We start from the raw sequence: 23,724 nt of genomic DNA, 5'->3' as shown, positions 1-23,724 counted from the left end.
CATCAGAGTCCCTCCTTACTTCGAAGCCCCCCTAACATCAGGGTCCCCTCTATTATCAAGTTCCCCCCCCTTACATTGGAGTCCCCCCTCCCCTTATATCAGAGTCCCCTTTACCTCAGATTCCCGATCAGAGTCCCCCCTTACTTTAAGGTCCCCATCATTGGCTCCCCTTACATTAGGGTCTCCTATTATGAAGGTCCCCCCCCCTTATATTAGGGTCCCTATTAGCATCCCCTCTCTATCAGAGTCCCCACCATAGCCCCCTAACATGATCATCCCCATCAGTGTCCCCATTACATCAGGGTCTCCATCAGAGTCCCCCCCCCCACTTCAGGGCCCCCATCAGAGCCCCCTTTACATTAGGGTCCCCACCAGAGTTTCTCTTTACTTCAGGGTCCCCACTTACACTAGAGGCCCTACCAGAGTCCCCCCTTACATCAGGGACCCCTCTATTATTGAGGTCCCCCTTACATCAAGGTCCCCATTAGCATTCCCCCTTACATTAGGGTTTCCATCAGAGTCCCTCCTTACTTCAGAGCCCCCATCAGAGCACTACGATAGAACCCCTAACATCATGGTCTCCATCAGTGTCCCCCATTACATCAGGGTTCTCATCAGAGTCCCCCCACTTCAGGGCCACCATCAGTGCCCCCCCTTTACATCAGGGTCACCATCAGAGGCTTCTCTTACATTAGGGTCCCCTCTATTATCAAGATCCCCCCCTTACATCAGTGTCCCCATTAGCATCCCCCCCCCTTATATCTGGGTTTCCATCAGAGTCTCCCCTCTCAGAGTCATCATCAGCGTTCCTTCTCCTTCTTACTTCAGGGTCCCCACTTTACATTAGAGCCCCTACAAGAGTCCCCCCCTTACATCAGGGTCCCCATCATATGCTCCCTTTACATCTGGGTCCCCATTAGATCACCTCCCTCAGCATCAGAGTCCCCACATTAGGGTCCACATCACTGTCTCCCTTTACATCAGGATCCCCCCTACATTTGGGTTCCAATCAGAGTCCTCCCTCTTACATTACAGTCCCTCACCCGAGTCCCCCCCATAAATCATTATCCCCTTCAGAGTCCCCATTACATCAGAGCCCCCTCTTGCTGGGGGGGGGGGGGGGGGTGAGAAGCAGAGAATGTACACATGGGCCGGATAAAACGCTGCAGTGGGCTGCATGTGGCCCCCGGCCGTAGTTTGCAGACCCCCGCTTTATAGAAAACATAATAAGAAACGTTAGCGGAGTTAGGCTTTAATGACAGGGCATGCTGGATCTTGTAGTTCCGCAGGCCGGGGCACCCAGATAAAAAGACCACCTGCAGCTACATCTCATATATGAGAGGTTAGGGAGGGTGGGGGGGGTTGCAGCACTCCGCACCGCTGTGCCCAGGGTGGCACAAGGAGTCATTGTCTCCATCGGTGCCCGGGGGAGGGGGGGGGCACCACCCGTCCTCACCATCCGCATCCCACACAGTTCACAGGTCAGTGAGGGGGATGCCAGCCATGTACAAAACCCCTCCCCCCCAATGGGGCCCCAGGGACCCACCCCCCAAAATACTACTGAAAACAGAGGCTCAGCATGACAGCCAGGCAATGAGCATTTTCCAGAGGAGAGATTATTGATGTAACCGTATGTCCTGGCTCTGCAGCAGGTGGAGCGTCTCTCCCTCTATATATATATATTTATCTTAGAGAAGGAATTTTCCCTTCGGTGTCGTCACTCGTCCCGGACGCCTCCCTGCAGGAAAACTCGCCGATTGTCCCGTAACCTGGCAACCAAGTTCAAAGGTTTGTATTGGAGTCGCCATGATAGCCGGGACAAGGAAGGACGGGGAAGGGACCGGCTGGGAGCGCCGCCACACATCCTAAATACACAAAGAGAATGCAGCCAGACCGGTCTGTGCACCCGCAGCAAAAACCTCATCAATATTTACTCTGACCAGGAAATCCTCCAACCTTCAACTCCAACCCAGAGACTTCGCCTGGGCTGAGATGTCATCAGTCTGCTGCAGGCAGGAGGAGGCATTTCCCCAATCACCTTCCCCCAGTGATCAGACTGTACATTGTAACTTTGTAGAAGGGGGGAGGCATTTCCTCAGTCTCCCCTCCCCCGGTGATCAGACTGAACATTGTAACTTTGTAGAAGGAGGAGGAAGCATTTCCTCAGTCTCCCCTCCCCCGGTGATCAGACTGAACATTGTAACTTTGTAGAAGGAGGAGGAAGCATTTCCTCAGTCTCCCCTCCCCCAGTGATCAGACTGTACATTGTAACTTTGTAGAAGGAGGAGGAGGCATTTCCTCAGTCTCCCCTCCCCCAGTGATCAGACTGTACATTGTAACTTTGTAGAAGGAGGAGGAGGCATTTCCTCAGTCTCCCCTCCCCCAGTGATCAGACTATACATTGTAACTTTGTAGAAGGAGGAGGAAGCATTTCCCCAGTCTCCCCTCCCCCAGTGATCAGACTGTACATTGTAACTTTGTATAAAATCATGGGGTGAGAGGCTGCAGCAGGGGCTGATCTGTGTCAGACATTTGTGAACACAGTCATGAAGTGCCCAGGCTCCAGGACTTCCAAGATTGTGTCATCTCTAAACCGCCGCCATCTCAGTCGCAGTAGATGGAGACCCAGGATGATGTCTGAACAAAGATGGCGGAAGATGAAGGCACTGTCAGGGGGAGTGCTGGGATGTCTGTAAGAAATAATACCCGGAAGTGTAACACTGACATATTGCTGGAGAGGAGACTGAGGAAATGCTTCTTCCTGCCTTCAACAGACTGATATAAAGGGAGGGAGACTGAGGAAATGGTTCTCCCTGCCTGCAGCAGACCGATAATATCACCTCAGCCTAGGCAAAGTCACTTGATTTGATGCATTAAAACTGATGTACTCGTCCTTGTTCCTCTCTATGCTCTATATATAATCCCTGGAGATTCCCCCAATGGTAAATACGGGGACATCTCATAAAATTAGAATCATCGAAAAGTTACATTTATTTCAGTGATTGGATTCATAGAGATAATCTCCGATATTTTCTATAGATGTCACACAGAGGGAGAGATTTCACACATTGAGGATTACGGCTTCCAGCGAGTGACTCCCCAAAATTCACCATCTCAGAAAATAAGAATATTAAATAAAACCAATAAAAAAAAAAAGGTCCCCACTGCTGTTAAAGTCAGTGAGCCAATGAGGATAGAGGGGGCAGGGCCGAGCCCCCTACTGCCGAGCTACTTGCAGGGAGGGAGGAGCCAGGAGCATCGGCGGGGGATGGAGAAGACGGGGATTGGGGCGGCTCTGTGCAAATCTATTACTGATCAGGTAAAGTATAACATGTTTGTTATTTAAAAAAAAAACACAAGGCTTTATTATCACTTTAAGAGAAAAAAAAATGTTGAATAAAATTCTGTTCAGTGATTGGTCAGCTGATGATGGCCGCTTCCTTTGGCTTCCTTGGCTGGAAAGGAGAGGAGGGTTTAGTTCCGCTTGAGCAGACCAAAAAGGAGGAAATAAATACGAGGTCATTGTTTCGGGTTTGGAAATACTGGAATTGCACGCGCTGACACCTGAGAGCCGAATGATATCCAATCCGAAGGTGCGATCCGTCACCTGACCCAATCCCGGGGGAGGGGAGACGACACGAAGGGGGGGAATACACCAATCAATCTCATCTCTGAGTGCATACGCTGATACTTTAGCCCTTTCAACCTCAAAGTAGCGTTATAACGGATACTGTCCACATTTAAAGGACAGGCTCACTTTAAGACAAAGTCCATTGTATCTTTTCTGCCCCCTTCCTATGGCCTAACCTAACCCATCCCCCCCCCCCCTCCACCCCCATACTTACCTCTATGAGACGGCCGTGGCCTCCGGAGTCTGTTTCCAGTGTAAGAAGTTAGGAGCATCCGGGAACAGTAGAAAGCTTAATATTGATATGGATAGTTTATTGAATAGAATGTATCCGACGTGTTTCAGGGTAGGGCCCCCCTTCATCAGGGCTTATAAGGAAAGGTCCAATGTTTATGGAATACAATGTATCCAACACAGTTCAGGGAAAAGACCTCCTTTGGCAGGGCCTCAAGAATATGTGGAATGTTTATTGAATATAATGTATCCGACATGTTTCAGGGGAAGCCCCCCCTTCGTCAGGGCTTCAACAATAAGTGCACTTTAAAGCCACGTGCATTTATCCATTTTGTCCCCTGACCCAACATAAACCACCCTCCCCCTCCACAAATACATACTGTTACCTAGATCAGATGGCCACACCCTCCAGTGTTTGTTTCTGAAACATGTTGAATATATTGTATTTAATAAACATTGCAATTATTCTCTAAATCCTGATGAAGGGAAGACCTTCCCTTGAAACACGTTGGATGTATTGTATTCAATAAACATTGCACTTATTCTTCAAATGAGTTGTAAAGTCATAAGATTTTTTTTTATCCTAGGGCATTCTATGCCTAAAGATAAAAAGCCTTGTGTGCAGCAGCCCCCCCCCCACCCCCTCGGCCCTCCTAATACTTACCTGTGCCCCCTCTCTGTCCAGCGATGTCCCTCTCTGTCCAGCGATGTCCCCGAGTGTCTCAGCCATCTGAGATTCTCCCTCCTGATTGATTGAGACACAGCAGCGGCAGCCAATAAGTCAGCTAGCCAATCAGGGGGGAGAGGGGGGGGGGGAAGGGCCGGGGCGGGGCTTGGTGTCTGAATAGACATAGGAAGCTGTGACTCGGCTCATGTGTCCCCATAACAAGCTGATTGCTGTGGGGACACTCGGCAGGAGGGAGGGGCCAGGATCAGGGGCGTAACTACAGGGGTTGCAGGGGTTGCAATTGCTACCGGGCCCCATGCTCCAGGGGGCCCGGTAGCAAACCAGTGCGTGAACTTCCAGGATCTCAAAGGTCACACTTGCGACCGGGCCCTGGCATTGCACCACTGTGGGGAGGCCCCAAGATTGCAGGAAGGGGGCCCACTGCAGAACTTGTGAAAGGATACTGCTGCGGGACCATAATAAAAGGCCATGCAACGAGAGTAAAGAGCCCCAGGATTAGTGGGAATAACCCCGGGCTTGAAGGGAAGGGCCCCGGCCAGGGGTCTGGGGGGCCCTTCATGGTTTCTTGCATCGGGGCCCTGAAGGTTCTAGTTACGCCTCTGGCCAGGATCACAGAAGAGGGACCCGAGAAGGAGGAGGATCTGGGCTGCTCTGTGCAAAACCAACTGCACAGAGGAGGAAGTATAACATGTTTGTTATTTTTATAGAAAAAAATAAATGAGACTTTACAATCACTTTAATTTCTGATGAAGGGAAGCTCTTCCCTTGAAACGCGTTGGATATATTGTATTCAATAAACATTGCACTTATTCTTTAAGCTCTGATGAAGGAGGCCCTTCCCCTGAAACGTGTTGGATACATAGACATGTGCAGCCTGTTGCATTCGGGTGTGCACCCCAAAGCTCAAACACACATGCCTTGGGTGCACTGGACAGGAAATGAATGGAGTGTGCTCTGTGCTAAGAGGCTTCCTGTTCATTTACAAACTGATGCATAGTAAACACATTTTACTATGCTTCAGTTATGAATGAACGCTTACATTAGATTTATAAAACTTTGCCCTTATTATTTCAGCTCTGATGAAGTTGAACCCTTCCCCTGAAATGTGCTGGTCACATTGTATTTAATAAACATTGCACTTATTCTTTAAGCCTTAATTAAGGGAAGCCCTTCCACTTAAGCGCATTGGAAAGATTGTATTCAATAAGCATTGAACTTATTCTTTAAGCCCTGATAAAGGGGGCCCTTCCCCTGAAACGTGTTGCATACATTATATTCAATAAAAATGCCGCTTATTCTTTAAGCCCTGCCAAAGGAGGTCCTTTCCCTGAACCCTGTTGGATATATTGTATTCAATAAACATTACATTTCTCCTTTAGGCCCTGATGAAGGGGGGCCCTTCCCCTGAACCCTGTTGGATATATTGTATTCACTAACCATTCTTTAGGCCCTGATGAATGGGGGGCGACCCCTGAAACATGTTGATACAATGTATTCAATAAACTTTTCATGTCAATATCAAGCTGTTTATCCCAGACGCTGCTCCTAGCGTTATATTTGGAAGGGAATGTGGAATTGTCAGTAATGCTTCTTCACCCCCCATCCTCCCCCTCCCCTCCCACAGACTGGGAGCTGGAATCACATGACGCATTACATCAGTGCAATTAAAGCTGGAGACTGATTGGAAGGGAGTCCATGCAATGTGAAAACTTCATTTAAATATTCTTATCTGTGTGCTCCAAATTCTTCTGTTCTATGTATAGCTTGTAATTATACATACCTACATACATTCATAATCTCACAGAAGTAAGTACACCCCTCAGATTTTTGCAAATATTTTATTCTATCTTTTCATGTGACAACACTGAAGAAATGAGACTTTGCTACAATGTAAAGTAGTGAGTGTACAGCTTGTATAACAGTGTAAATTTACTGTCCCCTCAAAATAACTCAACACACAGCCATTAATGTCTAAATTGGGCCCAAAGTGTCAATATTTTGTGTGGCCACCATTATTTTCCAGCATTGCCTTAATCCTCTTGGGCATGGAGGTCACCAGAGCTTCACAGGTTGTCACTGGAGTCCTCTTCCACTCCTCCATGATGACATCACAGAGCTGGTGGATGTTAGAGACCTTGGGCTCCTCCACCTTCTGTTTGAGGATCCCCACAGATGATCAATAGGGTTTAGGTCTGGAGACGCTTGGCCAGTCCATTACCTTTACCCCCAGCTTCTTTAGCAAGGCAGTGGTTGTCTTGGAGGTGTTTGGGGTCGTTATGTTGGAATGCTGCCCTGCCCCCCAGTCTCTGAAGGGAGGGGATCATGCTCTGCTTCAGTATGTCACAGTACATGTTGGCATTCATGGTTCCCTCAATGATCTGTAGCTCCCCAGTGCCGGCAGCACTCATGCAGCCCCAGACCATGACACTCCCACCACCATGCTTGACTGTAGGAAGACACACTTGTCTTTGTACTCCTCACCTGGTTGCCCCCACACACGCCTGACACCATCTGACACCAAATACGTTTATCTTGGTCTCATCAGAGCACAGGAGATGGTTCCAGTAATCCATGTCCTTAGTCTGCTTGTCTTCAGCAAACTGTGGGCTTTCTTGTCCATCATCTTTAGAAGAGGCTTCCTTCTGGGATGACAGCCATGCAGACCAATTTGATGCAGTGTGCGGCGTATGGTCTGAGCACTGACAGGCTGACCCCTCCCCCACCCCTTCAACCTCTGCAGCAATGCTGGCAGCACTCATACGTCTATTTCCCAAAGACAACCTCTGGATATGACGCTGAGCTTGTGCACTCAACTTCTTTGATCTACCATGGTGAGGCCTGTTCTGAGTGGAACCTGTCCTGTTATACCACTGTATGGTCTTGGCCACCGTGCTGCAGCTCAGTTTCAGGGTCTTGGCAATCTTCTTATAGCCTAGGCCATCTTTATGTAGAACAATAATTCTTTTTTTCAGATCCTCAGAGAATTCTTTGCCATGAGGTGCCATGTTGATCTTCCAGTGACCAGTATGAGAGAGTGAGAGCAATAACACCAAATTTAAAGGTACATACATATTCACCAGCACACCATGGATCTTGCAAAGCAGTCCAAAGTTACTTTTTATTGCAGAAAGGAATCAGAAACATCAGAAACAGTGCAACGTTTCAGAGTCACGCAGGACCCCTTCGTCAGGCACGTGAACACCAAATTTAACACACCTGCTCCCCATTCACACCTGAGACCTTGTAACACTAATGAGTCACATGACACCGGGGGGGGGGGGCTAATTGGGCCCAATTTGGAGATTGTCACTTAGGGGTGTACTCACTTTTGTTGCCAGCGGTTTAGACATTAATGGCTGTGTGTTGAGTTATTTTGAGGGGACAGTAAATTTACACTGTTATACAAGCTGTACACTCACTACTTTACATTGTAGCGAAGTCTCATTTCTTCAGTGTTGTCACATGGAAAGATATAATGTGAGGGTGTACTTACTTTTGTCAGATACTGATATATATATATATATATATATATATATATATATATATATATATATATATACTGTATACATTTTAACATAAAATGCAATCTGCAGTTCTCATTAAACGAACCCTTGGTGATTCTGCCTTGAAATTCCTGTTACAGGGTGACAACACTCAGTCCACGTCTCCTAACTGTACTCCTGTGTTGTCACCCTGACACATTCATTTCACATGGAGAAAGCAAGTGGCCATTTAAACACACTGTTGTCATCATCAGGAAATCCGTCCTGAGAAATGCCATGCAGCCATCCCTGGGGTGCGTGTAGGCAAGAAGTGGCTGCAAACAGGCTGCAGGAGATCAGCAGCACAGAAATGGAGCAGGGGGGGGATATAAATGTAAACATTTATGTAAAAAAAAAAAAAATACACAGTGCTTTAGCAAATTAAATGTCATCTGTTGGGGGGGGGGGGGGGGTTTACCCAGCCGAATCAAACCCCCTCACGTGCACTCCCCCCCTGCCTGAGCTTACTGATGCTGCAACAAAACAGATAGTGGAACACATATATTGGGGGGGGTTTGAGAACTCACTCCTGTGATGGTGAAGGTGAGCAGTAACGGCTGGGAGCGTCTTAGCAACGTCCTAGCAACAAGTCAGGGCAGGATGATGCCATCTCTGGGAGTTTTCTGGTCAGGCTTCAGGAAGTACATAAATCTCTTACACTTACAGCAAGGGCAATATTTAACTTTGGTCAAAGCTGCACAGTTTGTTTTTATCTACAGGTCAAATCGCATGCTATTGTCGGCAATGGCCACGTTCAAATTGATGCGGCGCTGACTTTGCTGTGCCGCACTGATTTGAAAAAAGTAGATCCTGCACTACTTTTGCACTGCTACTTGGGTGCGACTTGCATAGCCGTCTGTGCAGGAAACCGCACAGGTGTCTTCAAAATCACACCTAAAGTCGCACCGCCATATGGCTTTGAAACTGTGGGATTTCAGATGAAAAGCAACATTCAGGCTGGGTTCACATTTGTGCAATCACAGACATCTCATGCGATTCGCAACGCAGTGCTGTGTAGATCACATGCAATGTCGGTGTGATGCAAATTCAACCATACAAACAGTATAACTAAAATCGCATTCGCACCAAAATGGTGCAGGACCCTTTCTTTTGGGTGCACACTGGAATCGGATCACATGGGTGTTCACGCCCATCCTATCCGACTCCCACACCATTAGACATTTTGCACTGCGAACCGATCCGGGAGGTGTCATTGACTTTACAATGACACCCGCAGCTCTTCGCAGATGTCAGTGTGAATCAGTGTGCGATTCAGGAGCGATGTGGGAACCGGCACTGAATCGCAGGGTTTCCCACACCGCACCAGTGTGAACCGGGACTCAATGTGAACGGGGGGGGGGGGGCTTAGGCTACATTCACACCTGAGCGTAGCGTTTTCTCGCGTTTTTTACCGCGATTTTACCGCGATTTTTACCGGCGTTTTTTGTCACAGGCGTTTTTAGATTGAATAGAAACCAATGGAAAATGCCTGTAATCTGCCCAAAAAGAAGCTCATGTACTTTTTTGAGCGTTGGGCGTTTTGCTTACAGCGTCAAAACGCTCAGATGTGAATAGGGGCCATTGAAATGAATAGGATTTGTCTTGTTGGGCGTTTTGAGAGCTGATCCTAGAGCAGAAAAACTCCCCAAAAAACGCCTCAAAACGCCTACATGTGAACGGAGCCTTAGGCTCCATTCACACCTGGGCGTTTTCAGCTCCAAAAACGCTCAAAAGAAACGCTTCCAAAACGCCCAACAAGTAAAACCCCCATTCATTTAAATGGCCCCTGTTCACATCTGAGCGTTTTGCAAAACGCCTGTAGCTGAAAAAAGTACATGAGCTTCTTTTTGGGCTGATTACCAGCGTTTTTGATAGATGTCAATGAAAAACGCCTGAAAAAATTGCGGTAAAATCGCGGTAAAAAACGCTACGCTCAAGTGTGAATGCAGCCTTAGAGTTTACTGTTAAAATTGTATCAAAAGGCTTTTATTTACCAAATATCAAAATATTTTTGTGCTGATGTTTAATATTTTGTGAATAAAAACTCTTTTTGATACAATTGTTGTTTTATATATTGTTGATTTAAAAAGACTGATAAAGACACATTTTTAGAAGAAGAACACTGTGGTGGATCACTCTTTATATTGCATTTTTTTTTTTTTTTTTTTTTTTTTTTTTTACACATGAACTTTGATTTTTGGGGGGTAGCTTTATATATTGTTGATTTAAAAGGACTTTGATTGAAGACACGCAAATTTTTATTATTTATTGCATTTTTATTCTATTACTTTTTATGGTAATTTTTGGTTGGGCTGCACTGTAAGAATATTTAATGAAGAAGGATGTCAGTTCATTATCCTTTACAAATATTACAGTCATAAAACTACTTTTTAACATAAAATTATTTTACATTTTTATGATTTATTTATTTATTTTTTTAATATTCTCTCTGTTTTAGTTGCAGTCGTTGAACATTTTGTAGCAATGGTGATTTTACATCACAGTGAGCACCGAGCGCTGAGAACAGAAGGACCCGATCGGCTGATTCTGGCGGAATAATTATTGAAGAGTTTGGGCAGATAAGATCCGCCTCCAATACAAACAAGAATCCGGATTGTGAAATCCATGCAGTGACTTCATCACATTGTCACTCCATGGTGTCACCGCTTTGTGTACACAGGCACATTCACACCACATTCACACCGACTCCATGTACTGGGAGGAGGCGTTCACATACTTCTCACATCTCACCACCAGGGAGAAGATATTTACTAACAATGTAAGAAAAGAGAAATATAAAAAAAAAAAATAAAATAATGGAATTATCTAAGGCAGGAGTCTCCAAACCTTCTAAACAAAGGGGCAGTTTACTGTCTTTAAGAATTTAGGGGGGCCGGACTGTGACCATCGGAAGAACAACATGCCCCGCCATCAGTTGGAGTAAACCATGCACCAACTTTGGTGTCAATGGGGGGAATAGTGACACCAATGATGGGGCACTATTCCTCCCACTGACACCAATGATGGGACACTATTCCTCCCACTGACACCAATGATGGGACACTATTCCTCCCACTGACACCAATGATGGGGCACTATTCCTGCCACTGACACCAATGATGGGGCACTATTCCTCCCACTGACACCAATGATGGGGCACTATTCCTCCCACTGACACCAATGATGGGGCACTATTCCTCCCACTGACACCAATGATGGGGCACTATTCCTCCCATTGACACCAATGATGGGGCACTATTCCTCCCACTGACACCAATGATGGAGCACCATTACTTGCACTGACACCAATGATGGGGCACTATTCCTCCCACTGACACCAATGATGGAGCACCATTACTTGCACTGACACCAATGATGGGACACTATTCCCCCCACTGACACCAATGATGGGGCACTATTCCTCCCACTAAAACCAATGATGGGGCACTATTCCTCCCACTGACACCAATGATGGGGCACTATTCCTCCCACTGACACCAATGATGGGACATTATTCCTGCCACTGACACCAATGATGGGGCACTATTCCTCCCACTGACACCAATGATGGGGCACCATTACTTCCACTGACACCAATGATGGGGCACTATTCCTCCCACTGACACCAATGATGGAGCACCATTACTTGCACTGACACCAATGATGGGACACTATTCCCCCCACTGACACCAATGATGGGGCACTATTCCTCCCACTGACACCAATGATGGGGCACTATTCCTCCCACTGACACCAATGATGGGGCACTATTCCTCCCACTGACACCAATGATGGGGCACTATTCCTCCCACTGACACCAACGATGGGGCACTATTCCTCCCACTGACACCAATGATGGGGCACTATTCCTCCCACTGACACCAATGATGGGGCACTATTCCTCCCACTGACACCAATGATGGGGCACTATTCCTCCCACTGACACCAATGATGGGACACTATTCCTCCCACTGACACCAATGATGGGGCACTATTCCTCCCACTGACACCAATGATGGGACACTATTCCTCCCACTGACACCAATGATGGGACACTATTCCTCCCAGTGACACCAATTATGGGACACTATTCCTCCTACTGACACCAATGATGGGGCACTATTCCTCCCACTGACACCAATGATGGGACACTATTCCTCCCACTGACACCAATGATGGGACACTATTCCTCCCAGTGACACCAATGATAGGACACTATTCCTCCCAGTGACACCAACGATGGGGCACTATTCCTCCCACTGACACCAGCAGCAGAAGTACTACAAGACCCAGCAGGCCCTGTTAGAAGACAGTGCTATTGCGGTGGAACTAGTATGCTCTGCTGGTAAAGTATTGGGGACCACCAACACCATGGGGACTGTAAGACTCAGCAGTTCCTGCAGGCAGTAGGCATTACTTTTGGTGAAACCTAATGATCTAGTATTCCAGCTTGTACTTAGGGCCACAATCAGCAGAAGAACTACAGCACCCAGCAAGTCCTATTAGACAACAACGCTACCTGTGGAGGAACTAAACAACCTGGTATGTTCTGTTGGTAAAGTACTGGGGGCCACCAACAACAGGGGGACTGTAAGAACCAGCAGGCCCTGATGTCAAGAAGCATTACCTATGGTGGGACTAAACGACCCAGTATTCCCTGCTATTCTAAGTACTTGGGACCATCAGCAGCAGAAGAACTACTATACTCAGCAGGCCTTGCTAGAAGACAATGCTACCTGTGGTGGAACTAACTGACCCAGTATGCTCTGCTGGTAAAATACCGGGGACCAGTAGCAGCAGGAGGACTACAAGACCCAGCAGGCCCTGTTGGCAGAAGACATTACCAGTGGTGGAACTTAATGACCAGCAGCATTGGCATGGAACTACAAGCTCCAGCATTTACAAAGCCAGCTGAGGCTTGTAGTTCATCTGCCCTGGGACCCAAGAGTTTCCCTCTGGTGGATCATGGTGGCATTTGGAGTTCCCTCCAACCTGTGTGTAAATCATGCATGCTGACACTTGTAGTGCCAACATCAACACCAACTGAAGAATCAAAAGGTGACGGGCTGTGCCCCCCCCCCCAAAAGACAAAGAAGATCTGCTGAATGCCCTGCCAGCAGTTACCCCTGTCCTCTGACCTGCCCTGCTGACCTCTATCCTCTGCCCTGCTGACCCCTATCCTCTGCCCTGCTGACCCTGTACATTGCCCTTCTGACACCTGTCCTCTGCCCTGCTGATCCCATACATTGCTCTTCTGACCCCCCTCCCTGCTGATCCCATACATTGCTCTTCTGACCCCTGTCCTTTGCCCTGCTGATGCTGTACATTGCTCTTCTAACCCCTGTCCTGTGCCCTGATGACCCCTGTCCTGTGCCCTGATGACCCCTGTCCTGTGCCCTACAAACTGCTGATGCTACCCTCTGCCCTGCTGACCTCCCATCCTCTGCCCACTGACATTTATTTTTTACTGCACCCCCACATCGGACAGGTAGATCCAGCCCTGCGTGCTGGGTTTTGTAGTGCCCATGTTTTGCCTAAGGCTGGGCAGACCAGTACTTCAAGCATGCAAAGAGTTACAATTAAAGAAGTCGCTCACCTTAAACTCCACGGATAGCTGAGGGGTGTACTCCAGGGTCCACAGCGCCCTGACCAGAGAGGCCAGCCTATCGGTGACTTCCCCTCTGCCGCCGTTAGCTGGCGCTTCCTCCGCCGAGTCCTTCTGCACCAACCCATTGACCTTTGCTCTGCCCAGTTCCATCCGGTACTGCTCCATCCCCAGGTACTCCGCCAGAAGATCCGTATTGCTCAAGCACTGAACCACTGCGTTCATGAAGCAAGTGTTCCCGTGGTTCTTCAGCCCCAGCACCCCGGGCACCTTGTCCTCCGAGCTCCAGTTGGGCATCTCCTGCGCCCGGGGTGGCCCCTGACCCTTTCCCAGGTTGTTGTTGCTGTCGCCTCCTTGCACCACCCTGATCTCCTCTTGAGGGACCCCTCTGCCGAGTTCTCCGGGGTGGTTCTTCTGCCTGAAGCCCCCGTCGTCGTCCTCCAGGTCCGGCTGGCCCCTCTCGCCATCTCCCAGGTGGGACAAACTGCTCAAAGTTCTCAGGATCCTTTGCATGAAATTCCCCACCGACTTCAAGGAGCGGCTGCGGAAGACTTTCTTGGACCCTTGGCTCTTGTCTTTGGTGGCTTTGCTCTCCTCCATGGCTTCACCTGTCTCTACCTGCTGCTCTTCTATCCTTATTTATTTGTTTGTTTTAGACCAGGAAGGAAAGCAGGACTGGCAACTGAGCTTCCTCCTTAAAATGCCAGCCTCCCCATGACAGCCAGGAGCGTTGGCTTTATCCCAAGGGTTGCGGAAAGATCCCTACCTGGCGGGGGGAAGGTGAGCGATCCATGGCCCCCTTGTGTGCTCAGCAGTGTCAGTTGTGCCGGCTGCTGGGAAGAGTGGAGATCCTCCTGTGCTCAGCTCCACCTCCTGTCTATGAATCTTATTAGCTTTACTTTCAAAGAAGACAAGGGGAGAGACACAGACAGGTCTGTGCAGCAGGGGGGTGGAGGCAGAGAGGGAGGGAGGGGGTCCTCTGCTGGTGAGTGTTGGGTACTGCAGATGACACATTCCTCATACAATGTGTCACTCATAGGATCAGCTTACTAATCAGCCTGCTGGGGAGGGGGGAAGGGGGGGTCAGAGCTGGACAGACAGGCAAAGCAGATTCCTGAGTGACAGCGGCTTTTCCCAACCGCAAACTCTTCCATTGTTATTTACACCGAAGGAAATCATTATTATACAGGATTTATTAGCGCCTATATATATATATATATATACATATACAACACAATACAATATATTACAATATACAGCTCCTTGAAAAAGTATTTACACCCCTTGAAATTTCCAACATTTCGTCATGTGACAACCAAAAATGTAAATGTATTTTATTGGGATTTTATGTGATAGACCGACACAAAGTGGCCATAATTGTGAAGTGGAAGGAAAATGATAAATGATACAAATAAATCTGTAAAAGTGTGGCTGCATTTGTATTCACCCCCCTTTACTCTGATACCCCTAAATAAAATCTAGTGTTACCGATTGCCTTCAGAAGTCACCTAATTAGTAAATAGAATCCACCTGTGTGTAATGTAATCTCAGTATAAAATACAGCTGTTCTGTGAAGCCCTCAGCTTTGGTGCAACTCTGACGTAACTTTGGATGAGTGCAACTTGGATACGACTTTGACTTTGACCAGTCATAATGGACATCTGTTGCACACAGGTTGCATTGTATAACATTCAGGTACGACTTTCATGCAACTTCTAAGGGTTAACATTGAAGTCTGTGGCCCTCAAGTTGCATAAAAGTCAGACCAAAGTTGTGCATGAACCACTTTGAAGTCGCTGCGACTTTAAGTCGCACATATATGAATGGTTATCATTGGAAACCATGGGGAACGACTTGTTAAGCAACTTTGATGGCCGAAGTTGCATGACAAGTCGCACAAGTGTGAAAGCGGCCTTAGTCGGCACGGTAATAGGCTGCGACTTGTCATGTGATTTGACCTGTAAAATCACATGACAAATCTCTCCAATGTGAACGAGGGCTCAGCCTTGCACAGGTGTCCCGGCTCTTCCCCTTCAGTCTTGCACAGTTGTCCCGGCTCTTCCCCTTCAGTCTTGCACAGGTGTCCCGGTTCCTCCCCTTCAGTCTTGCACAGGTGTCCCGGCTCCTCCCCTTCAGTCTTGCACAGGTGGTCCCGGCTCCTCCCCTTCAGTCTTGCACAGGTGTCCCGGCTCCTCCCCTTCAGTCTTGCACAGGTGTCCCGGCTCCTCCCCTTCAGTCTTGCACAGGTGTCCCGGCTCCTCCCCTTCAGTCTTGCACAGTTGTCCCGGCTCTTCCCCTTCAGTCTTGCACAGGTGTCCCGGCTCCTCTCCTTCAGTCTTGCACAGGTGTCCCGGCTCCTCCCCTTCAGTCTTGCACAGGTGGTCCCGGCTCCTCCCCTTCAGTCTTGCACAGGTGTCCCGGCTCCTCCCCTTCAGTCTTGCACAGGTGTCCCGGCTCCTCCCCTTCAGTCTTGCACAGGTGTCCCGGCTCCTCCCCTTCAGTCTTGCACAGGTGGTCCCGGCTCCTCCCCTTCAGTCTTGCACAGGTGTCCCGGCTCCTCCCCTTCAGTCTTGCACAGGTGTCCCGGCTCCTCCCCTTCAGTCTTGCACAGGTGTCCCGGCTCCTCCCCTTCAGTCTTGCACAGGTGGTCCCGGCTCCTCCCCTTCAGTCTTGCACAGGTGTCCCGGCTCCTCCCCTTCAGTCTTGCACAGGTGTCCCGGCTCCTCCCCTTCAGTCTTGCACAGGTGTCCCGGCTCCTCCCCTTCAGTCTCGCACAGGTGTGCCGGCTCGTCTCCTGGACTAAAACGGCTTCCTCTGATATCACCGCACACTGTGAGCTTCTCACCATGTGCATTACAAGCTGCAGCAAATCACATAGAGCCCCCCCCCCTATTTCCTGGCTGGGGGACATCCGGCATCATCTAACTCTGTCCTCCCCCCAGCCTCACTGACCCTGGTCCCGCCCCTTTCATTAATTGGATTTCAGTTCTGTCAATCATGGAGGCCCAGCATCATGTGTGGGCGTTACTTACCTGCAGCCTGCCCTCTCCTCCAGACTGACGTCCACCCGTCAAAGCATTTTGAGATTTGCATAACTCCTCCCAAGAACCAGACTGTCATATCGCTCCCTTGCAAAAACGCATTATGCGTTCTTGCTGCGTTCCTGGTACATTTTGCACCTGTGAAAAAGGACATGTGACTCAAAGAAACGCAACCGCGGGTGTGTTTTTGATGTGTTTTTCCATTCATTTCATTTGGGGGGTGCGTTTTTGGGGCTTTTTTTTTTTTTTGCTGCTTTAAAAATGCATCATGCTGGAATTTTAAAAACACAACTGACAGGTGTGAAGAGTTCCATCGGATTTAATGGTCATCAATACTGGGAAATGTTTATTTTACTGTGCTCAATAATAGGGACCTTCACCCCCAAAAACCAATGTCTGCGCACCTGGCTCAAGCCCCTCCCCCCCAAAAAAAATCAGCCCTCCTAAAATTGATCCTCTACTCTTCACATAAAGTACACATAAACCCCCCTCCCCCCCTCTACTCCAAATCCCCCCTCCCGGCACAACCCCCCCCCTAAATCCTCCATATTAGCACAAATCCTCTCCCGCCAAACTACCCCTCCTATCACAAATACCCCCCCCCCCCCCCGCCGATCATCCCAACTAGCACAAACCCCCCAATCATCCCAACTAGCACAAACCCCCCCAAATAAAAAGTTCCCCCTCCCCCCTCTACCATACCACCTTCTCTAGCATGAACTCTCCAATCCCCCCCCCCCCCCAACTCAAATCTCCCCACAGGGGCATGCACAGCTCTTCTGAATCCTGGCAGGAGAAAAGCAGCGTTATTACCGCACCCAAAGCCTCGTTTTGGAAACGCATTTAGGCGCGTTTGGGCATTCTTTAATTTCATGAGCGTTTGGCGTTTTCCTGAACACGCAAGTAATGTTATTTTTTTCTCTGCCTCTAAACGCCTGTGCACAGCCACCGAGGCCAACATGGAGGGGCAGAACAAAAAACGTAAACGCCCTTAAAAGTGGCGATTTTGATACCCAGTGTGCAGATTTACAAAGAATCCTCTAATCTCAGAATACCATCCCCCGACGTCAGGTGACCATCTCATGTCTATGGGCCAATTTAAGGGGAACGTTAAGGGGCCAGTTTACTGACCTTCAAACTTTAGGGGGGGCCGAAGTGTGACCATCGGGGGAAGATAATGTCCTGGCATCAGTGGGAGGAATAGTGCCCCATCATTGATGTCAGTGGGAGGAATAGTGCCCCATCATTGGTGTCAGTGGGAGTAATAGTGTCCCATCATTGGTGTCAGTGGGAGGAATAGTGTCCCATCATTGGTGTCAGTGGAAGAAATAGTGTCCCATCATTGGTGTCAGTGGGAGGAATAGTGTCCCATCATTGGTGTCAGTGGGAGGAATAGTGCCCAATCATTGGTGTCAGTGGGAGGAATAGTGCCCCATCATTGGTGTCAGTGGAAGGAATAGTGTCCCATCATTGGTGTCAGTGGAAGAAATAGTGTCCCATCATTGGTGTCAGTGGGAGGAATAGTGTCCCATCATTGGTGTCAGTGGGAGGAATAGTGCCCAATCATTGGTGTCAGTAGGAGGAATAGTGCCCCATCATTGGTGTCAGTGGGAGGAATAGTGCCCCATCATTGGTGTCAGTGGTAGGAATAGTGCCCCATCATTGGTGTCAGTGGTAGGAATAGTGCCCCATCATTGGTGTCAGTGGGAGGAATAATGCCCCATCATTGGTGTCAGTAGGAGGAATAGTGCCCCATCATTGGTGTCAGTGGGAGGAATAGTGCCCCATCATTGGTGTCAGTGGGAGGAATAGTGCCCCATCATTGGTGTCAGTGGGAGGAATAGTGTCCCATCATTGGTGTCAGTGGGAGGAATAGTGTCCCATCATTGGTGTCAGTGGGAGGAATAGTGCCCAATCATTGGTGTCAGTGGGAGGAATAGTGCCCCATCATTGGTGTCAGTGGAAGGAATAGTGTCCCATCATTGGTGTCAGTGGAAGAAATAGTGTCCCATCATTGGTGTCAGTGGGAGGAATAGTGTCCCATCATTGGTGTCAGTGGGAGGAATAGTGCCCAATCATTGGTGTCAGTAGGAGGAATAGTGCCCCATCATTGGTGTCAGTGGGAGGAATAGTGCCCCATCATTGGTGTCAGTGGTAGGAATAGTGCCCCATCATTGGTGTCAGTGGTAGGAATAGTGCCCCATCATTGGTGTCAGTGGGAGGAATAATGCCCCATCATTGGTGTCAGTAGGAGGAATAGTGCCCCATCATTGGTGTCAGTGGGAGGAATAGTGCCCCATCATTGGTGTCAGTGGGAGGAATAGTGCCCCATCATTGGTGTCAGTGGGAGGAATAGTGTCCCATCATTGGTGTCAGTGGGAGGAATAGTGCCCCATCATTGGTGTCAGTGGGAGGAATAGTGTCCCATCATTGGTGTCAGTGGGATGAATAGTGTCCCATCATTGGTGTCAGTGGGATGAATAGTGTCCCATCATTGGTGTCAGTGGGAGGAATAGTGCCCCATCATTGGTGTCAGTGTGAGGAATAGTGCCCCATCATTGGTGTCAGTGGAGGAATAGTGTCCCATCATTGGTGTCAGTGGGATGAATAGTGTCCCATCATTGGTGTCAGTGGGAGGAATAGTGTCCCATCATAAACAACAGGCCATCCAAATCATTCATGTTTATACAGAAGCTGGTGGACGGGGAGGGGGGGGGGGGGGGGTCGGCTTAGTGAGATCAGGCTGAACCTGTCCAACCACCTTCCCTAATATCCATCCAACAGCCCATCCCCCGTCTCTATACTTGAACAGGAGAATCTTATTGGCTGATCTGGGCAGGTTTGGATCCTTTAATAACTCCGGTCTATTTCTCTGTGAATCGCCGGGTAAAGCTTTTTTCTCGGCAGCCACTAATCGCATTCAATGAGCCATTGTTATCCAGATCCGGGAAAAACATGAGTTTCCTCCCGGGGTCAGTGAGTGTGACCTCACCGGGAAATCTCCACCAGGAAACCCTCACAGTTCCTGCCCATCCCACCACACCTGGGCCCAATGACATCAACCCCCATCTTCCCCCCTAGAGCGACCCCTGCCTTTCTTTTCCATAAGAATCCTTTCTCACGTTTTGTTTCATTATTTTCCCATCTCAGTGCTGCTGATCTCTTGCAGCCTCTTTCAGCCACTTCCTGTCTACATGAAGTCCAGCGTCGGCTGCACAGCATTGCTCCGGACCGGCTTCCTGGTGATGAAATCACAAAAAGGGGACACTTTGGACTTTTCCCTCCCCGGTGTCATGTGACTTGGTAGTGTTACAAGGTCTCAGGTGTGAATGGGGGGCAGGTGTGGTAAATTTGGGGTTATCGCTCTCACTCTCTCTTACTGGTCACTGGAAGTTCAACATGGCACCTCATGGCAAAGAACTCTCTGAGGATCTGAAAAAAAGAATTGTTGCTCTACATAAAGATGACCTAGGCTATAAGAAGATTGCCAAGACCCTGAAACTGAGCTGCAGCACGGTGGCCAAGACCATACAGCAATTTAACAGGACAGGTTCCACTCAGAACAGGCCTCACCATGGTCCACCAAAGAAGTTGAGTGCCGTGCTCAGCGTCATATCCAGAGGTTGTCTTTGGGAAATAGACGTATGAGTGCTGCCAGCATTGCTGCAGAGGTTGAAGGGGTGGGGGGTCAGCCTGTCAGTGCACAGACCATACGCCGCACACTGCATCAAATTGGTCTGCATGGCTGTCATCCCAGAAGGAAGCCTCTTCTAAAGATGATGGACAAGAAAGCCTGCAAACAGTTTGCTGAAGACAAGCAGACTAAGGACATGGATTACTGGAACCATCTCCTGTGGTCTAATGAGACCAAGATAAACTTATTTGGTGTCAGATGGTGTCAAGCGTGTGTGGGGGCAACCAGGTGAGGAGTACAAAGACAAGTGTGTCTTCCTACAGTCAGGCATGGTGGTGGGAGTGTCATGGTCTGGGGCTGCATGAGTGCTGCCGGCACTGGGGAGCTACAGATCATTGAGGGAACCATGAATGCCAACATGTACTGTGACATACTGAAGCAGAGCATGATCCCCTCCCTTCAGAGACTGGGCCGCAGGGCAATATTCCAACATAACGACCCCAAACACCTCCAAGATGACCACTGCCTGGCTAAAGAAGCTGAGGGTAAAGGTGATGGACTGGCCAAGCATGTCTCCAGACCTAAACCCTATTGAGAATCTGTGGGGCATCCTCAAACAGAAGGTGGAGGAGGGGAAGGTCTCTAACATCCACCAGCTCTGTGATGTCATCATGGAGGAGGGGAAGAGGACTTCAGTGACAACCTGTGATTCTCTGGTGAACTCCATGCCCAAGAGGGTTAAGGCGGTGCTGGAAAATAATGGCGGCCACACAAAATATTGGCACTTTCGGCCCAATTTTGACATTGTCACTTTAGGGGTGTACTGACTTTTGTTGCCAGCGGTTTAGACATTAATGGCTGTGTGTTGAGTTATTTTGAGGGGACAGTAAATTTACACTGTTATACAAGCTGTACACTCACTACTTTACATTGTAGCAAAGTCTCATTTCTTCAGTGTTGTCACATGAAAAGATAGAATAAAATATTTACAAAAATGTGAGGGGTGTACTTACTTTTGTCAGATACTGCATATTATATATATTTTAAGTATCATTAGTCACAATACCAGAAGAATAAAATCTAAATTGAATACACAGAGGACTCCCGTATGTTTTAGTCCAAATCACATACAGTATTAATTCACAAAGAGATTCCTATGACCACCTTGTTGATGCCTCGACGCGTTTCATCCGAAGGACTCCAGGGGGATCCCATGAACTGCGTTGAGGCATCACCAAGGTGGTCATAGGACTCTCTTTATGTATTTAATACTGTATATCAGGTATGCTCATTCTGTGGCCCTCCTGCTGTAGCAATGTCCGATGAGGTATCGCAAGGCTGACAGTTACAAGCATGACTCCCATAGGTAGAGGCATGATGGGACTTGTAGTTCCTCAACAGCTGGAGGGACACAGGTCGAGCACCCATGCTGTACATCAGGGGTGTCAAACTGACGGCCCTCCAGATGTTACAGAACTACAAGTCCCATCATGCCTCTGCCTAAGGGATTCATGCTTGTAACTGTCAGCCTTGCGATGGCTCATGGGACTTGTAGTTCCTCAACAGCTGTAAATGAGAGGACAAATGGGAGGTCACTGTGTATGGAATGCGGATTTTAGTATTGGCGAATTTTAATGAATTATGTACATTTATATCCTTTTTTTGTGTATGTTAACCACTTGCCGACCGCTGCATGACTATTTACTGAGGCGGTCAGCCCCTACTGGGCAAAGCTATGTAGGGGTACGTCGCTCGCCCACGAGCCTCTAGGGGGCGAGTGCACGCCGCCGGAGGCACGCTCCCGCCCCGCTCGTTCACTAACATCCCCGCGCGAGTGACCGTGGCTCCGATGTCCGCCGGTCACTCGCGATCTCTCGCAGGAGAGGGAGAAAGGCAGGCGACTGATGTAAACACAGCTGTCTGTCATTCTCCCTGGTGTAACTGCAGAGATCATATGATCCTGCTATGTAGGATCGTATGTCTCTGTGGTTACATCACAAGCCACGCCCCCCCCCCACAGTTAGAATAACGCCCCTAGGGATACATTTAACCCACTGATCCCCAATAAAGTTAACCCCTTCCCTGCCAGTGTCATTTTTACAGTAACAGTGCATATGTATAGCACTGATTACTGTAGTAATGTCACTGGTAACCCCAAAAGTGTCAAAAATATCAGTCAGGGGTCCGATCTGTCCGCCGCAATGTCGCAGTCCCGCAAAAAAATCGCAGATCGCCGCCATTACTCGTTAAAAAAAAAACAACAAAAATGACATAAATCTTTCCCTTAGTTAGTAAACGCAATAACTTTTGCGCAAACCAATCACAATACGCTTATTGCGATTATTTTTACCAAAAATAGGTAGCAGAAAACAAATTGGCCTAAAATGTTAAAAAATTTAGATTTTTACATTTTTTTGGGGAATTTCATATAAAAAATGTGAAAAATATTGTTTTTTTTAAATTTGTCGCTATTTTTTTGTTTATAGCGAAAAAAATAAAAATTGCACAGGTGATCAAATACCACCAAAAGAAAGCTCTGTTTGTGGGGAAAAAAAGGACGGAAATTTAATTTGGGTACAGCGTTGCACGACCGCGCAATTGTCCGTTAAAGTCACGCAGTGCCGAATCGCAAAATAGGCCCTGGTCTTTGAGCAGCCAAATCCTCCTTAAGTGGGGCTTAAGTGGTTAAGAAAAGATCTAAAAATAACTTAAATATCATTTAAAGCCAGAAATGTAACATTTTACACTTAGCAATCATTGGATGTGGCGGCTGCATTCCTTTTCTTTTCTTTTTTTTTAGCTTTTTTCCCCTCTGTTTTTACCTCCTGTTTTAGAGCGCCTCCCCACTCTGGAGGAAGGAGCACAGAAGGCACAGGACAGTAGCATTGTGAGCCTGGGGGGGGGGAGGGGAGTATTAGATGTACTTATCAGATTTAGATACACTAACAAATTGAAGCCAAACTCCAGCTAATATTTTTTTTTAATCAGTTACAGCAAACAATTATTTTCCTTTTGGAATAAAGATTTTACATCAATAAATAAAAGCTGATCATTGTGAGCACCCCTGTCAGTGGTAAATGGTTTATCACGTCCCTGTAACTGGTACATATACAGGAGAGCTTGTTCTGTTGAGAAACAAAAAAGCAGACTTACTGGCTGGATCACCATGTGCAAAATAAAGGAAAGAAATCCTAAAAGAGAAAAGGAATGCAGCCGTCAGATCTCAGGATCGGTGAGCCGCAATATAATAAATGTTTGTTTTTGGGTTTAATAAACATTTTCTCCGTTGAATACAATGTAACCGAATATCGCAGCCAGCCACAATGTGGAGCGCTGATGTTCATCGCCATCT

The 23,724-nt window shown here is 48.0% G+C and overlaps 1 protein-coding gene across 1 annotated transcript in view; it reads right to left on the bottom strand.

Annotated features, from left to right (window-relative positions):
* The window catches only part of USP43 (ubiquitin specific peptidase 43), a 74,718-nt gene extending 60,172 nt beyond the window's left edge, over positions 1 to 14,546 (bottom strand). Inside the window, exon 1 of the mRNA XM_082272715.1 lies at positions 13,689 to 14,546. Coding sequence (XP_082128841.1) covers positions 13,689 to 14,297 — 609 coding nt within the window. The 5' untranslated portion in view covers positions 14,298 to 14,546. The remainder of the gene's footprint in view (positions 1 to 13,688) is intronic.
* Positions 14,547 to 23,724: the final 9,178 nt, after the last annotated feature.

The sequence above is a fragment of the Pelophylax lessonae genome (assembly GCF_965119305.1).
Source record: "Pelophylax lessonae genome assembly, chromosome: 11".
Taxonomy (NCBI): domain Eukaryota; kingdom Metazoa; phylum Chordata; class Amphibia; order Anura; family Ranidae; genus Pelophylax; species Pelophylax lessonae.
This window is presented reverse-complemented; position numbering and strand designations above follow the sequence as displayed.